This window comes from Meles meles, chromosome 8 (genome assembly GCF_922984935.1).
Source record: "Meles meles chromosome 8, mMelMel3.1 paternal haplotype, whole genome shotgun sequence".
NCBI classification, from domain to species: domain Eukaryota; kingdom Metazoa; phylum Chordata; class Mammalia; order Carnivora; family Mustelidae; genus Meles; species Meles meles.
In genome coordinates this window covers 63,644,997-63,668,633 of record NC_060073.1, presented here as the reverse complement: position 1 = coordinate 63,668,633, position 23,637 = coordinate 63,644,997, and the positions used below count along the sequence as shown (strand labels likewise).

At 54.1% G+C, this 23,637-nt stretch overlaps 1 protein-coding gene across 1 annotated transcript in view; it reads left to right on the top strand.

The window, feature by feature from the left end:
• The first annotated feature begins 228 nt into the window (after positions 1–228).
• The window catches only part of LOC123948785 (guanylate cyclase D-like), a 34,690-nt gene continuing 11,281 nt past the window's right edge, over positions 229–23,637 (top strand). Inside the window, exons 1-13 of the mRNA XM_046015935.1 lie at positions 229–931; positions 3,416–3,711; positions 5,870–6,224; positions 9,861–9,945; positions 10,620–10,716; positions 10,801–10,929; positions 12,319–12,399; positions 12,973–13,149; positions 13,383–13,539; positions 13,819–13,968; positions 17,364–17,512; positions 20,320–20,483; positions 20,891–21,083. Of these exons, the coding sequence (XP_045871891.1) occupies positions 229–931; positions 3,416–3,711; positions 5,870–6,224; positions 9,861–9,945; positions 10,620–10,716; positions 10,801–10,929; positions 12,319–12,399; positions 12,973–13,149; positions 13,383–13,539; positions 13,819–13,968; positions 17,364–17,512; positions 20,320–20,483; positions 20,891–21,083 (2,736 nt within the window). The remainder of the gene's footprint in view (positions 932–3,415; positions 3,712–5,869; positions 6,225–9,860; positions 9,946–10,619; positions 10,717–10,800; positions 10,930–12,318; positions 12,400–12,972; positions 13,150–13,382; positions 13,540–13,818; positions 13,969–17,363; positions 17,513–20,319; positions 20,484–20,890; positions 21,084–23,637) is intronic.

Sequence of the window (23,637 nt, the reverse complement as noted above, 5' to 3'; positions counted from 1 at the left end):
TGGCCAGCTCTAAAGGGGGGTCAGTCTTCAGACATCATGGGTCCAAATCCCTCCTTTTATCAATGAGGAGGCCGAGGTTCTGGGGAGAGGTGCTGTCTGCTTCAAAATCATGCAGGCAGTAATGGCAGAAAGTTCCAGAAAGCAAACTTTATTATTGTCCCCCTTTCCCAGGACTCACAGGGGGGCGTGTACCCTGAAGGTTGGTGCTGGGCGTGGCTACGTGGGAAGATGTGCCTGCCCTCCCAGGGCCCATGGGGGGCCACTGTCCGTCATCCAAGGACAGCCTTTTCCCCTCCTCTTCTCTCTGTGGTGCTTTGGGGTGCCCTCCTGTGGGCTGGCTCTCTCCCCGATCTGGCCCTGGGGTCAGGGACCTTCACCTTAGGAGTGCTGGGCCCCTGGGACTGTGACCCCATCTTTGCCCAGGCCCTCCCCAGTGTGGCTGCCCAGCTGGCTGTGGACCAAGCCAGCCAGGACTCCTCACTGGTGCTGGGCTCGAGGCTGGTTTCCGTGGTCCTTCCCACAGGCTGTGACACCCCTCATGCCCTGGCCACGTTCCTGGCCCACAAGAACACCATAGCTGCTTTTGTGGGTCCCGTCAATCCTGGTTACTGCCAAGCAGCCGCTCTGCTGGCCCAAAGCTGGGGCAAGACCCTCTTCTCTTGGGCGTGCGGAGCTCCCGAAGGAGGAGGGGAGCTAGTGCCCACCTTGCCTTCAGCGGCCCACGTGCTGTTGTCCATCATGAGACACTTCGGCTGGGCACACGTGGCCATCGTGTCCTCCCACCAGGACATCTGGGTAGCCACAGCCCAGCAGGTGGCCATGACTCTCAGGACACATGGGCTGCCTGTGGGGCTGGTGACTTCTCTAGGACCCGGGGAGCAGGGGGCCACGGAGGTCCTGGAGCAGCTCTGCAGCGTGGACAGCCTGAAAAGTAAGTGTACCTGGGTGCCTTCCTCCTGTGGGCAGCCAGACTTCCTGTGGCTGTGAAGACACTGGCCTGAGCCCTGGATGGCAGCCCTGCATTTAATCCCCCAGCAGCCCTGTGAATGAGTCCTGTTGAGCTCTGCACTTTGCAGCTCAGAGAAGGTGTGTAACTTGCCCGAGTCACACAGTTGGCAAGCCGTGCCATTGGATTTTGAGCTCTGATTCAAGCGTTAGTTGTGGAATGAGAGCCCAAAGCTTCCTTGCTTCCTGCCTAGTACCCTGAAGGAAATGAGAGTGTAGCAGTACTTGAGCCAGGGAGGCAGCTAGAGTCATAATCATTTTTTTTTTAAGATTTTTTTTTTAAGTGACCTCTACACCCAAAGTGGGGCTTGAACTTACAGCCCTGAAGTCAAGAGGCACATGCTTCCCCGACTGAGGCAGTCACTTCTTGCCTTTCTCAAGCCCCTATTGTGCTGAATGCTGGGTCACATAGGGGAACAGGACAGACAAGGGAGCTCCGGACATGACTATGTGATGGAGAGACAGGTATATAAGCCGGGGATTATGACAGAGAGTTCAAGACCATCTGAGGGAACAGAATCAGGGGAGATTTGGGGCCGGGCTCTGGGGCTCTAAGGCTTCTTAGGGGAGGTGGCAGATGCCTGTGTTTCAGGAAGTAGTCAGGTAAGGAGAGGCATGGTGCGTAGACTGTGGGGCAGAGGCGGCACCTGGAAAACTGAAGGGACTTCAAAGTTAATCTAGATTGGGGTTATTTCAAACTGTGGCTTGTGGCCCATTGGGGGGTCAAGAAACTAGCGAATCAAGACGAGCAGTACAAAAAAAGAAAGAAAGAAGGGAACAGAAAGAGAGAAGAGCGGAACTGAGTACAAGAGAGAAATGAGAATGGCACAAAGTTGGCAAGTATGAGAACGTTTTGCAGGCAGCAGGGGAAAGTGTTGTTTCTCAGAGACTCGTGACTGCCGCCCTCCACCTGAGGGAACTGCAGCCCACGCCCGAGGGGGGAGGGTGGGCAACCCACCAGCTCGTGTGGCCGCTCTGAGAGTTCACACCAGGTGGACAGTAAGGTTTGACCCCAGGGTGCCCACTACCCATTAGGAGCAGAACCTCACTTCTCTGAACCCCAGTTTTCCTGTGGGTGAAATGGGGATCATGACAGCCTCACGGCATCATGAGCAGCAGCTTCTTGGTGCTGAGCACTCTGAAAACACGTCATTCAGCCAAGAGTCACCGAGCGCTGCCCTGGGCCAGGGCCTGGGTGGGCTCAGGGGGAGGGGGGCGGTGGTGGGGAGAGAGCACCCAGGCCCCAGCAGTGAGGAGCTATGGTCTGGTAGGAGGTGCTTTGTTTGGGCTGAGGAGGGCTTCCCAGAGGAGGTGACACCAGGGCTGGACGAGAGGAAGTTGAATGAAGGTGGCAATGAGGGGCAAGGTGTTCCAGTGCAAGGGAATGGAGTAACATGACCATGGGACTAGGAGAATGGACAGCTCCGTTGTGCGTGACCTGAACACAGTGGCAGCAGTGGGGACCACGTCATTAGACTCCTTCTCCACCCTTGTTGCTGAAAGTTGCCAGCTTTCAAAAGCTGGGAGGCAGAGGGGTTCAGGGCACATTCTTTGGGGTCAGATTGCCAGAATCTCACTCCTGGCCCCACCTCTTACCAGCTGTGTGACCTCAGGCAACTCCCTAAACCTCTCTGTGCTATGGTGTCCTCATCAACCACATGAGGCTACTAAACGCCCTCCAACCCAGTGCATGCTTCCTCCCGGGTTGTGGGTATCAGCTTTCCCCTGTGGCCAGCTGCAGAACAGCACCCCCAACTTATCACACGAAGGGTTTTTTTGTGTGAAGCCAGAGTAAACACAGGGCCAAAGAGATGGGGCAAAGGAATCTTTGGTTCTATTTCTTCCCAGGCCTACTGAGTGAGTCTCTGAGCGTCCTCCCCACTCTGCTGGGGCAGGGAGCAGGTGGCCTGTGGTCCATGGCCCACACAGCGTGGCCACCCAGGGGCTCAGCAGAGCCCAGGGCTCTAGGTTCTGACTTCCACATGACCAGAGGGCCTTAGGCGCCAGCAGGGAGACCCCCCGGCCTTCTTAAGTGGCTCTGTTTTCATGGATTTTCTAGAGAAAAGGGATTGCTGTAGGAACCTGAGTGGGTGGCCCTTTGTTGGCTGAGGTTGTAGCCCTGGTCAGGGACCCAAGTGGAGAAGAGAGGAAAGATACAGGGGACCACTACCTTGGGTAGATGTGTGAGACACTTGCCTTGGGCAAGGGCTCCCTTCTGCCCTGGGGGCCTGGGGACAAACCTGGCTGCCATGTCACCAAGGGCCTATCTCCTTCGTGAGGGCAAAGAGGAATGTGCTCACAGTAGGGGATCAGACCTGATTGCTCAGAGCAGCTCTCCAGGGCCTGGGCTGCAGGGAAGGCCTTGCAGAGGCAAGCCTGTCACTCCCTTCCCCCACCACCCCCCCTCCAGTTGTGGTGCTGTGTATGCACTCGGCGCTCCTGGGGGGCCTGGAGCAGACCGCCCTGCTGAGCCGAGCGTGGGCCCGGGGCCTGGCAGACGGGAGGCTGGTCTTCCTGCCCTACGATACCATGTCGTTCGCCTTGCCCTACCGCAACCACTCCTACCTGGCCCTCAGCGACAGCGGGCCACTGCGGGAGGTCTATGACGCCGTGCTCACCATCAGCCTGGAGTCTGGCCCCACGGACAAGGCCTTTGAAGCTGCCGTGGCCAGTGAAGAGGCGGCCACGCACTTGGAACCAGAGCAGGTAGGTCTGGAGTGCGGGGCCATGGGCAGGTTACTTGCACTCTTCACGCACTTAAGGCCTTCCTGGTCTTGGTCAGCCAGCCACCTGCCCGACCAGCCCCACATGACCTGTCCCTTACTGGACAAAGTGTCCCTGCCTAGTCCCTAGGTGCACTCACGCCATCTCCAGTTTTCTCTTTCTCTCTATCGTCTGTGTGTGTCTGTGCGTGTGCGCGCGCGTGCTTGCTTGTGTGTGGGTGTCTATTAGTCTCTCTTGGCGTGCTTCCTCAATTCTCCCTCTCCTGTGACTTTCTGCTTCTATTTTTCTGTCTCCAGCTCAGCGCCTGCAATTTTCCTTTCTGGCCCAGCTGCTCTTCCTCTCACAGACAGTCTCCCTCTTCTTCCTCTGCATCGCCTAGCACGTTGTGCAGATCAGCAGGCGAGATGCCGGGGTGTGGGAGAATGGGAATGTCTTCTGGAGGCACTGCTGTGAATCTGAGAGGGGCCAGCGGAGCTGGGGGTGTGGGCGCTGCTCGGCTTTGGTGTACAAGGACTCAGCTGCTTGAGTCCCCCTTGGGATGTCTGTTTCTTGGTGACAAGAAGACAGCAGGGTCTGGAGGTGGTGACAGGAATGTAGAGGCTGATGGAGGGCCTTAACAGGAGTCATTCATCTGACAGTTGTGAATGGGGTCCCTCTGCTCTGCCCCTGGGCCAGGCGTCAGGGACACAGCAATGGATAAGGCAGACCTGGCCTTCAGGGAGCTTCCATTAGGGCAAGACAGATAATAGCCAAGCAACCATACAACTGAATTCAAATCGTGATAATGTCGCCAAGGGAAAACAAAAACAAAACAAAACAGGATAAAGTGACAGAGAGTGGCCGGGATGGAGAAGAGGGTAACAGGATTAGGACAAGCAGGGGAGCCCACTGTGAGGAGGTGGCCCTTGATCGGAGTCCTGAATGGGAAGGAGGCAGCCAGGGTGCAGATCTGCTGGGGAGCTCCCAGCTGGGGACTGGAAAACTGAAGGGACTTCAAAGTTAATCTAGATTGGGGTTATTTCAAACTGTGGCTTGTGGCCCATTGGGGGGTCAAGAAACTAGCGAATCAAGACGAGCAGTACAAAAAAAAGAAAGAAAGAAGGGAACAGAAAGGTGTAAAGGCCCGGCGGCAGAGTGAGCTTTGGAGGCTAGGGGAACAGGCAGAGGGCGTGGAGAGGCTGGACTGTCATGTCACATCGGAACAGGAGTCTGAGTGAGCTTGGGGCCTGGCCAGGTGGGGCATTTTATGCCAGTCAAGGAGTCTCAACTTATAAGGGAAATGGGAAGCCATCAGCAGGTTTTAAGTAAGAAATAATTTGATTCATAGATTTTTTTGTTTTTCTTTAAGATTTGTTTGTGATAGAGTGAGAGCGAGAGAAAGAGAGAGAGAGAGAGAGAGAGAGAGCACGCACACAAGCAGGAGGGGCAGAGGGAGAGAGAATCTGGGCAGGCTCTGTGCTGAGCACACAACGCGACCCGGGGCTCGATCCCACAACCCCGAGATCAGGACCGGAGCTGAAACCAAGAGTCGGCCGCTCAACGACTGCCCCACCCAAGTGCCCCTTGATTTATGGTTTTTCACAAAAAATTGCTTTGGTTGCCTGAGTGGCCTGAAGAGACCCAGATGAAGCAAGGAGGCCTTTAGGAGGCTCCTGTGTAGGCCGGGTGAGGGTGAGGGGGCTTGGACCCAGATGGCAGGAGCAGAGCAGGTGAGGAGTCAGTTGGGCTGGGAATAAGTTCTGAAATAGAACCGAAAAGATTCAGTGACGAACTGGAAGAGAGAAAGAGAGGAGTTAGGAATCAGACCTAGACTTGAGACAGCAGGCAGGTGGTCATTCCATTTCCCAGATTATGGGAGGAAAGTTTGCGTCGCAGGACCAGACAGAAACTGGAAGAACAGGAGTTCTGTTTTGGACGTATCGGGCAAATTGGAGGTGCCTGTGAAATGTCAGCATTGGTGGTGGCCATGGAGACTGTCATACGGCTGAGCGAGAACTGAGGTCCCAGTGGGACCACAGAGAGGGCTGTGTGGGGGGCAGGGTGGGGGTGATAATCCACAAGATTGTGGCTGGCAGGGCTCAGAGATGTCTGGGAGTCTGTGTCATGGGGTTATGTGGCTGAGGGACCTTCTCTTCCATAGGTGTCCCCTCTCTTTGGGACCATCTATGACGCGGTTGTCCTGATGATCCATGCCCTGAACCGCTCTCAGAGCCATGGGGCCAGGCTCTCTGGGGCCCACCTGGGGGACCATACCGGGGCTCTGAACGTGGCTGGCTTTAGCCAGAGGATCCGGACAGATGAGAAGGGAAGAAGGCTGGCTCAGTATGTCATTTTGGACACAGATGGTCAGGGAAGCCAGCTGGTCCCCACCCACATTCTGGACACAGGCACATGGCGAGTGCAGCCCCTGGACAGGGCCATACACTTTCCAGGAGGGGCCCCTCCAGCACGTGACTCCAGCTGCTGGTTTGACCCCGATACGCTATGTGTGAGAGGTAATTCATCACCCATCCATCCATCCATCCAACCATCCATCCAACCACCCATCCATCCAACCATCCATCCAACCATCCATCCATCCATCCATCCATCCATCCATCCATCCATCCATCCATCCTTCTGTCCATCCATTCAGTGCATTTTTTTCCTTCCTGGATTACTCACCACCTTGCCAGATTAAATCTCACCTGTCTTATCTGTCAGGGCTGGGGCCTCTCCTCTGTGATCCTCACAGCACCTTTATGTTCAAAGGGTGTGTGTCCCATGCTGGGGAGGACTGGTGTCATCCATCCCCCAGACTAGCAGGTAGCTCATGAAGCTGCCTTCATCCAATTGCTTCTTTACCTTTTCTCTTCCACAAATGCTGCTGGAGGACCTCCCACGCATCAGGCACTATGCCCAGCCCCAGGGATAGAGGAGTGAACGAAATGATGTCCCTGTCCTTGTAGAGCTGATGTGCTTGAAGACCAGCACCAGGGCCTGCTTTCCAGGGGCTTCTGTCTGGTGGCAGAGATGGAGACAGCTGAAAAGGACATAGCACAGTGTGATCAGAGCTGTGAGCGGGGAAGCCAGGGGCTGATGAAGGGGCATCTCTCTCCTCTGGGCTCCATCAGTCGTGGCTCACAGACTTCACCACCTAACAGGTTTCAATTCATTCATTCAACCAATCCATCAGCCAACATTTATTCGGCATCCGCTGTGTCCTATGCTCAGTGCCGAGAATCGAGGGTGTGCCGGCAGAGAAGACCCCTGCCCGTGGGCAGCAACCGTAATGAAGCTCCCTGATAAAGGGGTCAGGGGAAGGGCAGGTGCTCTGAGCCAGGGCTCTGAGGGGGTAGTGGTGGGGGCCTGAGCAGCAGCACCAGCCAAGGGATGGGTCTTCTCCCAGGAATCCAAAAACAGCAGGCTCACACTCTAGCCCAGGATTGTCATGATCATCTCCAATACAACTAATTGGGCATCATGGATGGAGAGACCAGATGCAGGGGCTTTGGGCAAATGTGTTCAGTGCTGCCGCTGACTAGCTGTGTGAACTTGGGCAAGTCGCACACCCTCTCTTGTTCCCCATGTCTTGTGTAGAAATAGGAACAAAGCACCCTCCCCTGCTTGTCCTTGCACGAGGGCAAGGCAGAGCCTAGGGGCAGGGCTTGTGCTTTGAGGAGATGGGACGGGACTACATGGTCACAGATCCTCAGTGGAAACTACTCCCCCAGGGGGCATCTAGGAGCCCTAGGACTGGCTGGACTCGTCCCCGTCCACTGCTGGCTTCTCCACCGCCTGAGTCTCAGGGGTCTTGTTGGCAAGAGGATATGCCATGTTCTTTGTTTTCTCTGATTATCTGTCTTGGTATGTTAACCTTAGAGAGCCATTCATTCATTCACCCCTCCTTTAAGGCTCCGCTGCGTTCCTTGACTCTCTTTGGCAATAATATTCCTTGAAATGGCGCCCATGCTAAGTGGACTAAATGTCACTTCCCCTCTTCTCTTGAATCCTCTCCACTGACTCTCTCCACCCCTCTTGTAACAGGAGCAGTCATATTGAGGCTACCAATGGCTTCTGCAGGGCCGAGACCCAGGGCTAGTTGTCAGTCTGTGCCTTGCTGGGCCAGGGAGTGTCAGCCCCTCTCCCTCCTCCTCCTGCTCCCTTGCTCTCCAGGTTCCCCGGCTCTTGCTCCTTCTTGGTCACCTTTTCTGTTCTTCCGCAGAGCTGGCCTGTTACCACCGACACCTATGGGCTCGGTGCTTTGAGCCCTTCTGTGTTCCCTCTCGCTCACTCCCTTGGCATCTCACCCATTCTTGTGGCCCCAGATTGACGTCTCCAGCCTTGTTGACTCCCAAACTCCGTATCTGTCCCACCACCTACTGGACATGTCCAGTAAGATGCTACCTGGAGGTTTAGTCAGCATCTCAGACTTGGTGTATTCTGAATCTGAACTCCTGATCTGGCCCCCAACCTGCCTCCCATCATCTTCCCCATTGCAGGTCACGGCCCCTCAACCTCCCAGAGGTGCAGGAACCTCTAACCTCATACCCCACATCTGATCGGTCAGCAAGCCCTAGGTTCTCCGTCTTTAGAATTTGCCCAGAAGCAGAATGGTTCATTCCTCCCTGGCCCTGCCCGGCCCAGATCCTCATCATCTCTCATTGGGTTGCTACCCTGCTTCCACCCTTGTCCTCGTACAACCCGGCAGGCTGGAGGATCCTTTGGTATATGTGCTGCCGAAGCGAGCACTGGAGGATCCTTTGGAAACGTGATCAGATCTGGCATGCCCCCAGCAGAACCTGCAGAACTTGGCCTCACCCGGAGTCACGTCGTTGGAATCCTGGACTTGGACTTCACAACACCCTGGCCCCCTCAGCTCCTTGGCCTGCCTTCCTCCTCCTCTGCCCTGCCCTCCCTTGATCACACGCCTCTGCTCCTGCTTCAGAAACTTGGCAGTTGCCGCCCCCTAGACCTGGAATGCTTTTCTGCTGCAGGCCCTATGCCTGCTCCCTCATTGCCTCCAGATTCAGACTCAGAGCTCAGCCCCTGAGAGCCTGGGAGGGAGTCAGGATGGAGCTGTGGTTAGGAGGCCAGATGCCAGAGCAAAACTGCCTGGCTTTGAACCTGGGCTCTGCTACTCACAGACCATTCCTTCTCTCTGTTTTCTCTCCTACTGAGTTGTGATCATGACCATCCCTGCTTCCAGAAGTCCTTGTGCAGAATAACCGAACTGAGCTACAGGATAGTCTCAGAATAGGTGCTGAAGGCAATACAATAGAGTAATTGGCTTGCAAGCTATTTGCTGCTATTATTATGTCGGACTTAACTCAGATTGGGGACCTCTGCAGGGGGCAGACAGCAGTGGTCATCCTCTAATGAGTGAAGGAAGGGAGGAGGCAAGGAAGGAGGAAGGGATGACCCTCTTCCTGTGGCAGCAGAGGCCAACGTCCTTTCTCCAGAATGGCGCTGGGCATTTGGCCAGCTTAAGCTGATGCCAGGGTTGCCCAAGGTAGCCCTTCCAACCTTGCCCAGTGATCCTTAGCAGTCTCTTTATATCCAACTCCTGAGATGGGGCTGAAGATTTGGATTCAGCGTAAGGAGGGCTCTCCTAATAGTCAGAGTGAAGGACAATGAGACTGGCTGCCAAAACAGGTAGTGAGTGGCCCATCCCAGGGGGAATGTAAGAAGTAAGACAGCAATTGAGAGGGGTACAAAATTTTTATGCAGCCCCATCCAGGCCCTGTGTTGAGTGCCAGGGACAGTGAGATGAGTAAGACATAGGTTCTTCTATCCAGCTACTCTGTCTAGTGGGAAGGGACCTAATATGCCAGGAGACAAGAGACCATAGTATGATCAGGACTATGATGGGATCTGAGCAGGGTCCCTGGGGACCTGGGAACAGGGAGCCCAAGAACCCAGACAGAAAACACTAGAAATCAGTGTTTGTATATGATGACCAGCCCACAGATAGGACATTCCCACTTGGAGGCCATTCTGAGCCTCATCCCTGGGGAGGGTCTGGGTAGGGTTTTGTGTTTCCATTTCCCAGAGGAAGGTCAAGGGGGAGGCGCAGGAGCTGGGGGAAAGGGGCCTCTCTCCTTTCGCTGTTGTTACTGTTAGGACTCACATGCGCCCTGCTCCCCCAACAGATGCCCAGCCCCCTGGCAGCCTCCTGGCTTTTGCCCTGGCCTGTCTTCTGGCCCTGGCCGGCGGGGCCCTCATGTGCCTCATCAGGTAAGACTCTGTCTAACCTGGAGCCTCATTCCACCCCTTGGTGCCCTCCACCCCTCAAGGTGTCTCTTCCTTAGGCACAGTTCTGGCCATCTGCAGGAAACTTTCCTATCCTCCTCCTAGGACCTCAGGACCACCCAGAACTCCTGTCTGTCCTAGAACCTTGGTCAGGGCCCTGTCGAGGCTGGGGTGCCTCCTGAAATGTCCATCTGAAAGCTGGGGAAGAAGCCTGGGACCTCCCCCAGGACGTCCCTTACTGAGCTTCAGGCTATGAACGTGGACAATGAGGACTTGACCAGGCGGACTCCCTGGGCCCTTCAGCGTTAAAGACAATTCTTCCTGGGTCTGAGGTTCTCTGTGCTCCCTGAGCTCTAGCCACATCTAGGTGGGCTAGTGCTCCAGCCCCCCAGCCCTCACCCTAGGCTCTGATCACCCCACAGAGCCTCCAGGCAATTTGGGAACTTGTGAACTAGGGACCAGCAGCCATACTAGGCCAGGGGGCGAACCCTGAGCTGGGGCTGAGGGCCTCTTTAGGAGGAAGTGCTCAGCGGTGCCCTCCCAGCCCAGCTGGGGCTGCTGGAGAGAGGGCTCCGGGGCAGCGCAGGTCCCAGGGACTGGATCAAGTTGGGAGTGACATGTGCACCATCCATCTGCCCTGCACTCTCTCTGGCCTCCAGATTGGGCATCCAACAGCTGCAGCTGGTGCGGGGTCCCCACCGGATCCTGCTGACAGCCCAGGAGCTCACCTTCATCCATCGACCCCCGAGCAGACGGGTAGGTGGGGCAGGCCCCGGGCTGGCTGGGCAAGCTGCTGAGGGAAGCCTGGCCCAGGCCTTTGACCCTGCCTGCTCCCTGCAGAGGCTGAACATGGACAGCCTGAGCGAATCAAGGAGTGTGGTGGATGGCGGAAGCCTGAGGTCGGTGGCCCAGGGGTCAGCGAGGAGCCTGCCAGCCCCCCAGGAACCCACCAGTGTGGCCGTTTACCAGGTGAGGGCTTCTGTCACCCCAATGTCCAGGCCTGAAGAGCTGGAGTCTGGGAGAAGGCGAGGGCGCCCACAGCCTCTTGGGGCTCGGTATGCCCTACTCCCATTATGGAACGGGAAACTGAGGCTTGAAGAGGACAAGTGACTTTCCTAGGTCCCACAGCAAATCAGCGGCATGGTAGGAGTGAGAAGCAAGTTTCCCAGCTCCCAGTTTGCATGGTTTGTGACCAGAACTTGGGAAGCACCCAGATCCTGGCCATGTGGGCCTGAGCACTCCGGGCATGGGTCCACCCCAGGCCTTCTCTCACGGGGCCAGCTGGGTCACCCTCCTGCCTCTTTCAGCAAGGGATGGTGAGATCCCAGGTTCAGAGGTCCAGAGGTGTGGGCCAGCACCCAGGCTGAGACTCTGCCTCTAGGCAGAGCCTCGCCACCCGCCGATAAGGCTGCGAAGTCAGAGATTAGACCAGCAGGATTCAAAAGTTGCTGAGGACACAGTGGCTTCTCAGGGGCTGGGTTTTCAAGATCGACAATTCACTGATGCGCCCATCCCCGTATTCTGTGACTCACGGTCGACGAGCTGGACTAATTGTGCAGGAAGTGACATGAGGCTCATGCTCCTTCTTTTCCACCTTCTCTCCAGCGGAATCCCGTCTTTTTTCTTTTATGCTGAAAGGAGGCTTTAATGATGTACACAGCATGTTTTGTCTGCTCCTTTGAGTTAACTGACGGGCCGTGTGAGGCTAAGGAGGCAGAAACCCATCAGTGACAGAGGACAAAGGGCCAAGGCTTCAGCCAGCTCTGGGCAAGGCCAAGGCGAGGACAGAGCCCTGGGCCAAAGCTTCCTTCTCTTCCATCCTCCCCTCTCCTACACACCCTGGGTCAAGCACCTTCCACCCTACTCACTTTGCAGGCTTTGGGGTGTTGTGGGTGCCTGAGGTCTGCAGAGTAAAGCTGACCTTGAGATTGGGAACTAACATGCTTTATATACACCAATTGTTAGCCCCTGAGGTATCCCTCATCTGTCCCCACAGATGGCCTGGCATCTTAGGTGCAGGGCAGGGCAGCGATGGAACTGAACCTGCCATTCCCTCCCACCCGCAGTGGGTAACATGAGGCTCAGATAACCAAATTCACACATCCAAGGTCACAGAGCTAGACAGTGGCAGGGTTAGGACTGAATTCGGGTCTGTCAGCCTAAGCCTGGCCCCTGGCTTGGCCCCACCAAAGTGAAAGTCTAGCTTCTGTTTCCGCCCGCCAGGCTCTGCCTGGCTTGGAGCACACAGAAAGAATAAATTTATGGGGAAGAAGCCAAGGCCAAGAGACATGGAGGGATTTACCCAAGGTCACAAAGATGGGGACCAGCAGCAGTGAACTCTTATTCTTCCTCAAACAGGGAGAGTGGGTGTGGCTGAAGAGGTTTGAAGCAGGCACTGCCCCTGAGCTGCGGCCCAGCTGCCTCAGCCTCCTGAGAAAGGTAAGGCTTATTTACCCATGATGTTTCCACTTGGTTTTTCACCTGCTTGTTCATCGAACCATCATCTGTCCATCCATCCACCCATCCATCCATGATCCGTCCATCCATCAATCATCCATCCACCTCCTCCTCATCCATCTACCCATCCATCTTCCATGATCCATCCATGCATCTATCCATCCATCTATCCATCCATCCATCCATCATCCACCCATCTATCATCCATCCATCATCCATACATCCATCATTCATCCATCCATCTCTCCATCATCCATCTATCTATCCATCTTCCATCATCCATCCATGCATCCATTCATCTATCCATCTATCTTTATCCATCCATCCGACCATCCATTCATCCAACCATCCATTTGTCCATCCATCATCCATTCATCCATCTGTTCATCATCCATCCATCCATCCATCCACATATCCATCCATCCAACATTTCTGGTGCCTCTCTGTGCTCTGCCCTGTGCTGGGTGCTAAATACTGGAGGCCCAGATGTGGATTGTACCTGGTCCAGCTTTTGACAAGCCTTGGTGGCTGGTACTGTGCCCTTTGCCCCAACAGATGCGGGAGCTGCGGCATGAGAATGTGGCTGCTTGTCTGGGCGTCTTTGTGGCCCCTGGGGTCAGTGCTCTAGTGCTGGAGCACTGTGCCCGGGGCAGCCTGGAGGACCTGCTGCGGAATGAGGCTCTGCGACTGGACTGGACATTCAAGGCCTCTCTGCTGCTGGATTTGATCCGTGTGAGAACCCTCCCTGGGTTTGGAACTGGAGGGCCATGGAGAGGGCAGGGAAATAAGGGATGCTCAGATTTCCAAGACCTGGTCTCTTTCCACTTTGTCTAAGAAAAACTTGAACAGTGTGGGAAAAGGTGAAAAGAGGCAGGAAGGGTTTCTAGGGTCTGTGGGATTCGGAGAGGACCAGGGGCCCCTTCCATTCATCACAGGCCTTCCGGACCACCGTTACGTCCAACTAGGGTATGCGCTATCTGCACCATCGGCATTTCCCCCATGGCCGCCTCAAGTCCCGCAACTGTGTGGTGGATGGACGCTTTGTTCTCAAGGTCACTGACCACGGTTATGCGGAGCTCCTGGATGTTCAGCGGGTTCCCCGGCCCCGGCCAGCCCCAGAAGGTCAGCTTGGGGGTAGGCAGGGGCCACCAGTAGGTTCTGGGACCTCTGTTTCCACTGGATGCTTATGGTGCAGGCGTGGGGGTGGGGAGATGTCCAACCCTCCAGCACTTCCCATGGTGCGACCTTGAGCTGCCCCAGGCTTCTTGCCTGGGAATGGGGAGAACAGAAGCACCCACATCCTCCTGGGCAAGGACACCACATGTGTGAAGTGTCCACTCATCCCTGCCTAGCTTGGGGGTCGGTGGGTGAGGATGGTGTGGCCCTGCCCTGTGACTGCAGAGCTGCTGTGGACGGCTCCGGAGCTGCTGCGGGTGCCGGGGGCGCCTGGGCGGGGTACCCTCAAAGCAGACATCTTCAGCATCGGCATCGTCCTGCAGGAGGTGCTGACTCGAGGCCCACCCTACAGCTCCTCGGGCCTCTCTGCAGAAGGTACGGCACCCCTGTCTTCCTTCCGTGGCCTTCCCTTGGCTGGGGTCCCCATGCTACTGGGGAGTCCCGTGGCCATCAGGAAATCGAGTCCTGGGAATAACCACACAGACATGCTTGCCTGGTTTGACAGTGAGAAAATTGAGTTTCTTTATCTTAAGGCAGGCAGCCTTTGGCAGCTCTGCCGAAAATGGCAGTGACCAGCTCCGGGGCTGAAGACACTGGTTTTGGGGAGAAAACTTCTGCCTCTTCCAGAGTCATTGCTGCATCTGTGGGGGCTCATGCTTTAACCAACCCCTTGCTTAGTGGCGACTTTGTGCTTCTACAGACCTCAATTTTCCCCAGCTGCGTCACTTACTTACTACACGACTTGCCACAAATCACTTTCCCTCTCTGAGCCTCAGTTTTCTTATCTTTGAAATGGGGTGAAACAAAAAAATGGGCCAGACATCTGGCCCATGTCAGATGTGACTGGGCTTCTCAGTATTTGGGGGCTTGCTTCTCTGCCCACGGGCGGCTCCTTCAAGAGCATCTCATCTCCTTCAAGGTGTGCAGGACCCTCACTCACACCTTCCCCACCATCACCTGGTCTTAGACATTTTCTTCTGTGACCCCAGTGCCAGGGCCCAACTTCAGAATCATTTCCTCCCCTTCTGTCTTCCCTGTCAGGGTGAGCCAGACCCTGGGCTACTCTTCTAGCTGTCCCCGTGCTGCCTGTGTCTAGTCCCAGGGACCGGTCCCCACAGATGGCCTGGCATCTCAGCCGCAGGGCAGGGCAGAGATGGAACTGAGCCTGCCATCCCCTCCCACCCCCAGTGGGTAATCTTTAATTCACGGGAGGCCTGGCTGGCTTCTTTCTCCACCAAAGCCCTGCTCAGTGAGTAATGAGCATTCCAGGCCCCAAATTTATGAGGTGGAGGAGTGGGAAGGAGAGGAGCCTTTGTCAGGCCATTTGTTCAACACCCCTAACAGCCCGGCCCCCCACATTCACCCACCAGGAGAGGGGAGACCAGCCAGATGGAGTGCGTGCACCTGGCACCCAGGGCACGGCCCCTTGGGCCTGGACTCTGTGAGGTTTTAGGGGAAGGGACCAGGCCTGGAAACCTTGGATGGTCACCACTGGGTTGGGCTGCCAGTCCAGGGCCTGCTACTCCCTGGGGCGGTGTGTGTATGGAGGGCGTGACTTCCCTCTCAGGGAGGAAAAATGCAAAGAGCACAGGCACTGAAGGAAACCGACCTAAGCCCAGCTCCATGTCAATCTGCTTCATAACTTCGAGTAACTCCCTCTTAGGATCTGAGCCTCAGTTTTGTCATCTGTAAAATGGGGGGACCATGTTGCCTGTCTCTCAGAGTGGTTGTGAGGGTTCAGTGAAATTCTTTAGACAAAGGGCCTGACACCTGGTGGGCCCTCCATAAATATTTGCCCAAGTGGTTTTAAGGATATGATGATAGGGAGACCCCACATTCTTGCCTGACTTCCCAACTTAGAAGCAGATCCTCCTTGCTCTTAGAAATAACATCTTCTCAAGATCCTGTGTCGGGGAGGGAGGTAGAGGTGGGCACTAGCAACTTCCAGAACTCTGTCATGTGCATTATTCCCCTGGACAAGCTTGTGGTGGGGGAGGGCAAGTGCCTTCTTCAGGCATAACTGAGTGAGGCTCAGAGAAGGGAAGGGACTTCTCAGTGGAAAGCAGTGGGTCAGGGCTCTTGCCCCCAAATCTTCTGGAGTCACCCATGGAGCATATTCCGACAGAGCTGGGCATGGCTGGTCAACCCCTGGGATTGACCTTGGAACAGGCCTTGGGTTTGGACAGCGGGCCTGGCATGGTGAGGGAACATGGGACCTGGCCTGGCCTGAGGGGGTAGTTTTCAGCATGTTCACGTCCGAGGACTCCATTTTAATGTCAGAAACGTTTGGAGCCTCACATGCTGCTATTTGATTTTTAATACCCGCCGACTGAGACAATACCCAAAGACAGAATCTGCTCTGAAATCAGCAACATTTTGAAAGGCATTTGTATTTTGAAATGCATGCATCACAACCTCATCCGAATACTTTTGCAAATGAGTTGTACTTGCGTGTTCTGTGTTATTGATTCCGTATGCGCACACTTCTTTGTAAGCGCGTACAGCTTTCCAGACCCTGTACCCAGAGGCCCAGACCCAGAGACTGTGGGCTGGAAGCCTCTGGGCAAAGAAAGTCATGCCGGAAGAGGTCAGACTCACATCGAGAGTTTGCTCTTTACCAGCCCTGTAGCTGTAGGGGAGCCACTTCACTCCCAGGAGCCTCAGTTTCCCTATCTGTACAATGAGGCAGGCACTCATGCTCTCTCCCCAGCAAGGGGGCAACAAGGAATGGGGAGGGGATTGGAGTCCAAAAAGAACCTTCTCATCATGGGCGCCGTCATGGCCCAGCTCCTGGGCCAAGAGAGGAGAATCCCAGTAAACGTCAGGGGGAATATACCTCTGAGAGCCTAGGGAGTCTGGACTGTTTCATGCTCTTTTTATATGTGAGTGAACTGAGGCTCAGGGAGGTGACATAACTCAGAATGTGCATGGGTGATCTAGAAGTCCCCTCCTGATCTCAGCCCCACTTTTTCCCAGGGCCCTTGTGATCTCTCAGCTCCCCCCAGTGCTCCCAACAGCTTCCTGAGGCAGAGCTGTTTCGAGCAGTTGTTAGCTGGGGAAAATGAGGCACAGAGTGATGGCAAGTGGCAGAGCCAGAACTAGAACACTGATCTGTTGGACCTCGACTTAGACTGGCGGTCTTTATTACAGGGAGTGGGGATAGGAAGATCATGGTTGGGGCTGTCTTGGGAAAATAATAATGATGACAATAATGAAAGCAGACAGTCTCGTTCTTCCACGGGGAACTGGCACCAGAAAGTCTCCAGGTGGCTGGGCTGGCGGAAAGAGCCACAGCGTCAAGGTCTTAAGCACATCGGTGGTCATCACGGGCAGGGAGCGGCAGTTGGGTTTGGGGGTGAGGGAGAGACTGGTAGGTGCTGGCTGCCCAACATCCATCCTCTCTTCCCTCAACACCCCTCTCAAGAAGACCGTTTATTAAGCTAATTGCACAGATGGGAAGACTGAGGCTCAGAGCGATCTCTGGTCTTGTCTACCGTCTTCTAGAGAGTCATAGCAGACCCAGAATTCAAAACCTGCTCTTCCAGCTACTAGCGTGAGACCCTTTCCCTGGTTACATCCTGGACTCTCCTGGGTCCAGTGGCCAGCATGTCCTGGGGTACAGAGCAGGGGAGCCAAGGAGTACTCTCAGGGCCTGATCCCTGCACCCCCAGAGGCCTCCCCTGCCTTCCATCTCAGGACCCCAGGCCAACCCCTTCCCACAAGCCTTGCTGGGGACCTCAAACCTGTCATCCACATGTCGTTTATTGCAGAAATCATCAGGAAGGTGGTGTCACCCCCTCCCTTGTGCCGGCCCCTGGTGTCTCCTGACCATGGGCCACCCGAGTGTATCCAGCTCATGGAGCAGTGCTGGGAGGAGGCTCCGGAGGACAGACCCAGCCTCGACCAGATCTACACCCAGGTCAGTGCTCCCCAGGCCAGTGCTCACACGAAATGGTTCCTAAGTTCACCTCACTTTCCCAGGGGGAGCCAGTCGCTACCTCTGGGTCCTAGAAACCCTATGTAGTAAAGGGGGCATAGGCCAGCCCCATCATTCTTGAGGGCTGGGCCTGAGGTCCACTGTCTGAAAAAAACTTTCTCAGAGCCCCGGGTTCCAGGGATGTTTGTCGAATGCCTTTCTAAGTGCCATGCCCCATGCTAAGTGTTATGCTTAGTTCATTTAATCCTTATAATAGCCATCCAAAGCGGTCCTCATATTATCTTGGGTTCATAGGAGAGAAACTGAGGCACAGAGAGGTGAGGGGCTTCCCCAAAGTGACTCAGGGAATGAGAGGTGGGGCTGGAATTTGTGAGGGGCCTTGGGAACTACAACAGAGGGGTGAGGCAAGTCCCTACGAGTTTGCAGGGTGAAGGTGGACCGTGTGGGCCTGACTGAGCTGGCTAATGGCTCCCATGAGGCCAACCCACCAAGCCTGAGGTGACAGCGTCATGCCTCACCTTTCCACCCCCACTTCCCTGACCGCAGTGGCATGTCGCCAAGGAGAGGCTCAGCCAGCAAGACGGGCATCCAGACAGGTGATAAGGGAACGAGAGCCAGGAAGACAGACAGGAGAAAAGCACGGGTGTCCTCCGAGAGCCCTTTCCACATCCCCTGACTTCCCACATCCTCTCCCCACCTCAGCTCTGGCATCAGAGGTGATGTGCCCATTCCACAGACGAGAAATCTGGGTCTCAGAGTAAAATGAGCTCTCAGGGACCACAGTGAGGGCGGGTTACAGAACTAGGACCAGCAGCCAATTCTTAACACGAGCCTGGAATCGATCCAGGGATGAGAGATCAACGTGACCAGCGGTGGGTGACTAGGAGGACAGATCCTGCCTAGGGCTCTGGGGCAGAGAAGGCAGGGATGGGCATGTGAGAGAGAGCATGAAGGTGGGGATCACCACGCTGTTTGGGGGCTCAGGGTCAGAATGCCTCCATTCATACCTACACAGCACTTTACCTCCTTGACCTTGGGCAAGCTGATTGCTCTATTGAGCTTCAACCTCCCTAAAAGCTGCCTGAAAAGACTAACTCTGGCCCGACTTGCCATATTTGAGTGACCATCAAGTGAGAGAACAAAGTTAAGAGCGTGATGGTTCTCTGAGAAAGCAAGCAAGTGAGGTGTTAGAGAAAGAACGATAACCTTGAAGTCAAAAGCCCTGGGTTCGTGTTCACTTAACATTGTTCTGGGAGTGCCAGCTAATGCAATTAAACAAGAAGATGAATATTAGAAAGGAAGAAGAAAATTATTGCTATTTGCAAATCCTAAGATTGTGTTCCTGGGCAGCTAGAGGGAAACAATGGAAAACACATCCCAAATTTTAAAATAATTCAGTAGGGTGGCTGCTGATAAAATGAACACATGAACGATCTCAGTTCCACGATTATGAGATCCTTGGCAAGTTATTTTATCTCTCAGACCCTTTGTTTTTTTCATTTGTATGATGGGGACCTTCCTTGTGGAGGTGAGCTTCTGGTCAGCCTTGTGTCCTTGGTGTCTCAAGTTCAGCAGCTGTCAAGCCCACCCCGACTGACCTTTAAAGCTTACACCTGTGCTTTTAATGGGCAATACAAAATAGGTGTGTGTTAGGGACTGCTGCCACTCTCCACTTCACAGATGTTTGGTTGAGAGAAGTGGTATTAATGGAGTTGGATATGCACACCCACACCCACACACGCGCGCGCACACACACACACACACACACGCACACACTGTAAGCTGCTGGATTTAGACAGCAATAGACTCCTTCACTCTGACCATCATTAATTTGCTTCTTCCACTGACTGCACCTTGGAAAGGTGCGAACTGGATTGGGGAAGGTTCTAGTAAATCTCCTCAGGGAACACACTGCCATATTTCCTGCAAGATATTCATTGAAGATATGATTTATGACCATATGTGACTATCCTCCTATGAAGACCTAAGAGGGGTATTTCTCTCTGTTCAGCAACTCGCTGTAGCTGTGTTTCTGTTGAGCAACCAATTTAATGCTCCACTGTCTCATGGACTCTGTGGGTTGTGTAATCTCTGTTTCCCTCTTTGTTTTGTTGCTAGGAAGCTAATATTAAAAATTGGGATCAACTTCTAGCATGCATTTTGCTAGACCAAAATAGCATGCATTATTCTTTGGTCCCAATGTCCTTACCTATTTGTTATTTTTTAAAGTTTTTTTTTGAACAAGGAAAGAAATAGGTACAAATGGTTATATATGTAAATAATCTACATACATCCTTTCTACCTACCCATCTTTCCATCCACCCATCCAACCAACCAACTATCCATCCATCCATCCATTCATCCATCCATCATGTCTACCCATCTATCTAGCCATCCATCCATCCATCCTTCCATCCATCATATCTACCCACCTGTCTATCCATCCATCCATTTATCTTTGAGAAGAACAAAGAATGTCTCTTCTACAATATTTTTGTGAGAACCAGAGCACTAGGGTGAGTGGTAATGCTATGCTGGGCATAGACTCCTTTGTAAAGTCATCTTCCTGACTACCTGCCTCATAGGGAACTAACTCACGCTTCCTCCCAGCTGTCTGTGCTTTCCCTTACCAGAGCCGCCATCCCTTGACTATTCCACATCTGCTCCCCACCAGTGGAGCTCCTCCAGGCAGGGACTGTGTCTACTTCATTCCTGTGGCTGAGGTTTCCAACCTGAGAGCAAGTGTGCTGACCTTCATGGATGAATTGGGATGTTTGTTCCATTTTCAGTTCAAAAGCATCAATCAAGGCAAGAAGACCAGTGTTGCTGACTCTATGCTGTGGATGCTGGAGAAGTATTCCCAGAACCTGGAGGACCTGATCCAGGAGCGGACTGAGGAACTGGAGCTGGAGAGGCAGAAGACAGAGAGGCTGCTCTCTCAGATGCTCCCTCAGTGAGTGGCCGCTTAGGACTTAATTGTATCTCTAGCTTCGGTGGCTCTGAACATGGCACCTGCAACATAGTAAGGGCTCACTAAATCTGGGTTCCATGAACTCATTCAATTTGTTCGTTGTTTATTTACCTAGCATATTTTCACAGAGCCCTTATATGTGCCAGACTCTATTTAAGTATTAATCCTGCTACCTCACTCCCTTGAGAACAAGGAGAGGGCAGTGTCCCCCATCTGACTTCAGAGGAAGTAAAGTCCAGAGAGGGACAGGTTTTTGCTGGAAGGCAGCCAGCCCACAAGCAGACCTGACCCAGATGCCCCAATGCTCAACCGAAAATCCCTCCCTCACCTCTGAACTGTGGGAAGGGGGTCCTCCCACCTTGTGACTCTGGTCCTTCCCTTTCCTTCAGGTCTGTGGCTGAAGCTCTGAAAATGGGGGCAGCTGTGGAGCCAGAGTACTTTGACCAGGTCACCATCTACTTCAGTGACATCGTGGGTTTCACCATCATCTCAGCCCTGAGCGAGCCCATTGAGGTGGTGGGCTTGCTCAACGACCTCTACACACTGTTCGATGCTGTTCTGGGCAGCCACGATGTGTATAAGGTGAGGACACTGGGAGGCTGGTATCACACCCCTCCTTCCTTTACTGTTGTGTTTGTATCATGTGTTCACTTCCCGTCATTTATTTGTGTGTTTTTATCAGTTAGCTATTGCTGTATAACAAATAATACTGAAGCCCAGTGATGTAAACTTATAAGCATTTGTTACTGCTCACAAATCTGTAGGTCATCTGGAAAGTTCTCTGGGCTCAGCTGGACCACTCATACATCTGTGGGCAGTGTGGGTGAGATAGGAATTTCTGCTGATCTTGGCTGGGCTTTCTCACATCTCTGCAACCTTGAATGAGACAGCTCTGGCCCACATGGTCTGTGAGACTCAAGCAGGCCAGTTGGTATTGTTCCCATGGTGTGGCAGTGTTCTGAGAGAGAAAGTAGAAGCATAGAAGTCTCTGGAGGTCTAAGCCGGGACTGGGTACATGGTTATTTCTGACATATTCTATTGGTCAAAGCAAGTCAAAAAGCCAACCCGGGGGCACTTGGCTGGGTCTGTCAGAGCCAATTGTAGAGCATACAATTCTTGATCTCAGAGTCATGAGTTCGAGCCCCACACTGGGCATAGAGTTTACTTAACAAAAGAGGCCAACCCAGATTCAAGATGGGGGGAGATAAACTCTACCTGTGCTAGGCAAGGGCCAAGAGGTGAGTCATCTCCCAGGCCTCCCCTCCAGGAGCTCTCGTGGTGTAGATGAAAGATCAAGATAACCCACAGTCAAAGTGATGATCAGGGGAGGCAGTGGAGGCTGAGAGGGCCCCCAATCCAGCTAGGGATAGAGGTGTAGAGTAAAAAGCAAGAAAGGCTTCCTGGAGGAGGTGCTCCTTTCCTAGTGCTGTGCAGTCTGGGTATGGTGGCTCCAGGCAAGCCATGGGGGAAAAATGTGCCAAAGCTGGAGCCTTGAAAGGATGGGCCTCGTCAGTATGAGGAGTGCTGAATGGGTTGTAATGGCTGAACATGAAGTGGGCCAGTGATGGAGTGGGTGGTGCCTGGGGGACACTGGAGAGAGGAGCTGGGACAGAGCTGTCAAGACCTTCCATGATCTAGTCCCTGTGCATCTCTCCATCCTGGGTTTGAGTCCCAGCTTGGCCACCAGCATCTGTGTAGCTTAGGCAAATGGCTTCCCCTCTCTGGACTTCCATGTCCTCATCTATAAAACAGGAATGATGACCCCAACCCCAGGGGGTTACAGATAATGGATGGATCCTATCTCCCTTGAAGAAGTGCTGTGTAAGCTGAGATTGTAGAAGTGACTAGCATCCTCCCCCTCCCTGCCTGCTGTGGGGACCCCACCCCAATCCTGCCCCTTATTCTGATGCAGTTGCTGGAGGTCTCGAGTTGCTTTAGACGCAGTGAGGGAGGGTGGGGAGCTCCCCAGAAACCACCACACTCAGACTCCAGTTTTCTTTTGTGACCCACCAGTCCCCTTCCAGCCACAGCCCTCCAGACAGGCAGGGACAGGGGAGGGCCAGGCCCTGGGGCAGAAACCAGGATGGACAAGAGGCCTGGGCAGGAAGTTTCAGAGGTGGTCTGCTGATAGCACTATGTACCGTATCCCAGGAGCAATAATTGCCTATACTTACTGAGCGCTTACTGTATACAGGACTCTAGTCTGAGTGCTTTATATGTACTAATCCATTTAACCCTCCTAACAAACTGTGAGGTAGGTAATGCTGCCCTAATGTAGAGAGGAGGAAATGGGTGTTTAAGGGGCTTATCTAATTACAAATTTCCAATGGGACGTGGAGCTGAGAGTTGAACTTGGACATTCTGATCCCAAGGACCCCCTCCAGGGGGCTCACCACCCTCATGTTGTGGACATCCTCAGGAAAAAGCCACAGGTTCATAGTGGCCCACAAGACCCTCCAGGAACTGGCCCGACCTACCTCCCCAACAGTATCCCTGGCCATGCCACACAGACCTCTGCATTCCTCACACGTGCTTTGCTCTCAGGGCTACCAGGCCTTTGCCCATGTGGTTGTCTCCTCCTCAGACCCTGCTCTCCCTCCTCCTCACCTGGCTCCCTCCTACTCCTCCATCCCGCTTCAGGTTAGCCTCCTTCCCTCCCAGACATGGTTAGGAGCTCCTGGGCGGTGCCCTCATGACTACCCCCGGACAGCACAGCCACACTTTATGGTTCTAAATCGCTCTGTCTCCGGTGCTTGGCAATGTCCAGCACACCGTAGGTCCTTCGGAAATAGATACGGACTGAGTGAGGAGCTCGCAGAAGCCCAGAAAGGAAAGTGACTTGCCCAAGGTCACACAGCCGGCAGGTGGTAGAGCCAGGAATCTGCAATGCCTACCACCACTACCCGGTTCTGTCCACAATGAGCCTCAGACACCTGAGCCACCAACATTCCAAGGACACAGCGTCCCTCCTGCTCCCCATTCAAGAGCCCGCACTTCTTCCCCAGCCCCAGGTTTGGAGGTCTCGTCTCTCATGCTGGCTGATTTTCCCTCTTGCTTCCAGAGCCGCGCTGGCCCCATGGGCCCCAGGAAAAGATTCCTCATCTCTCATCTCATCTTGCTGAGCCCCGCAGCTTTG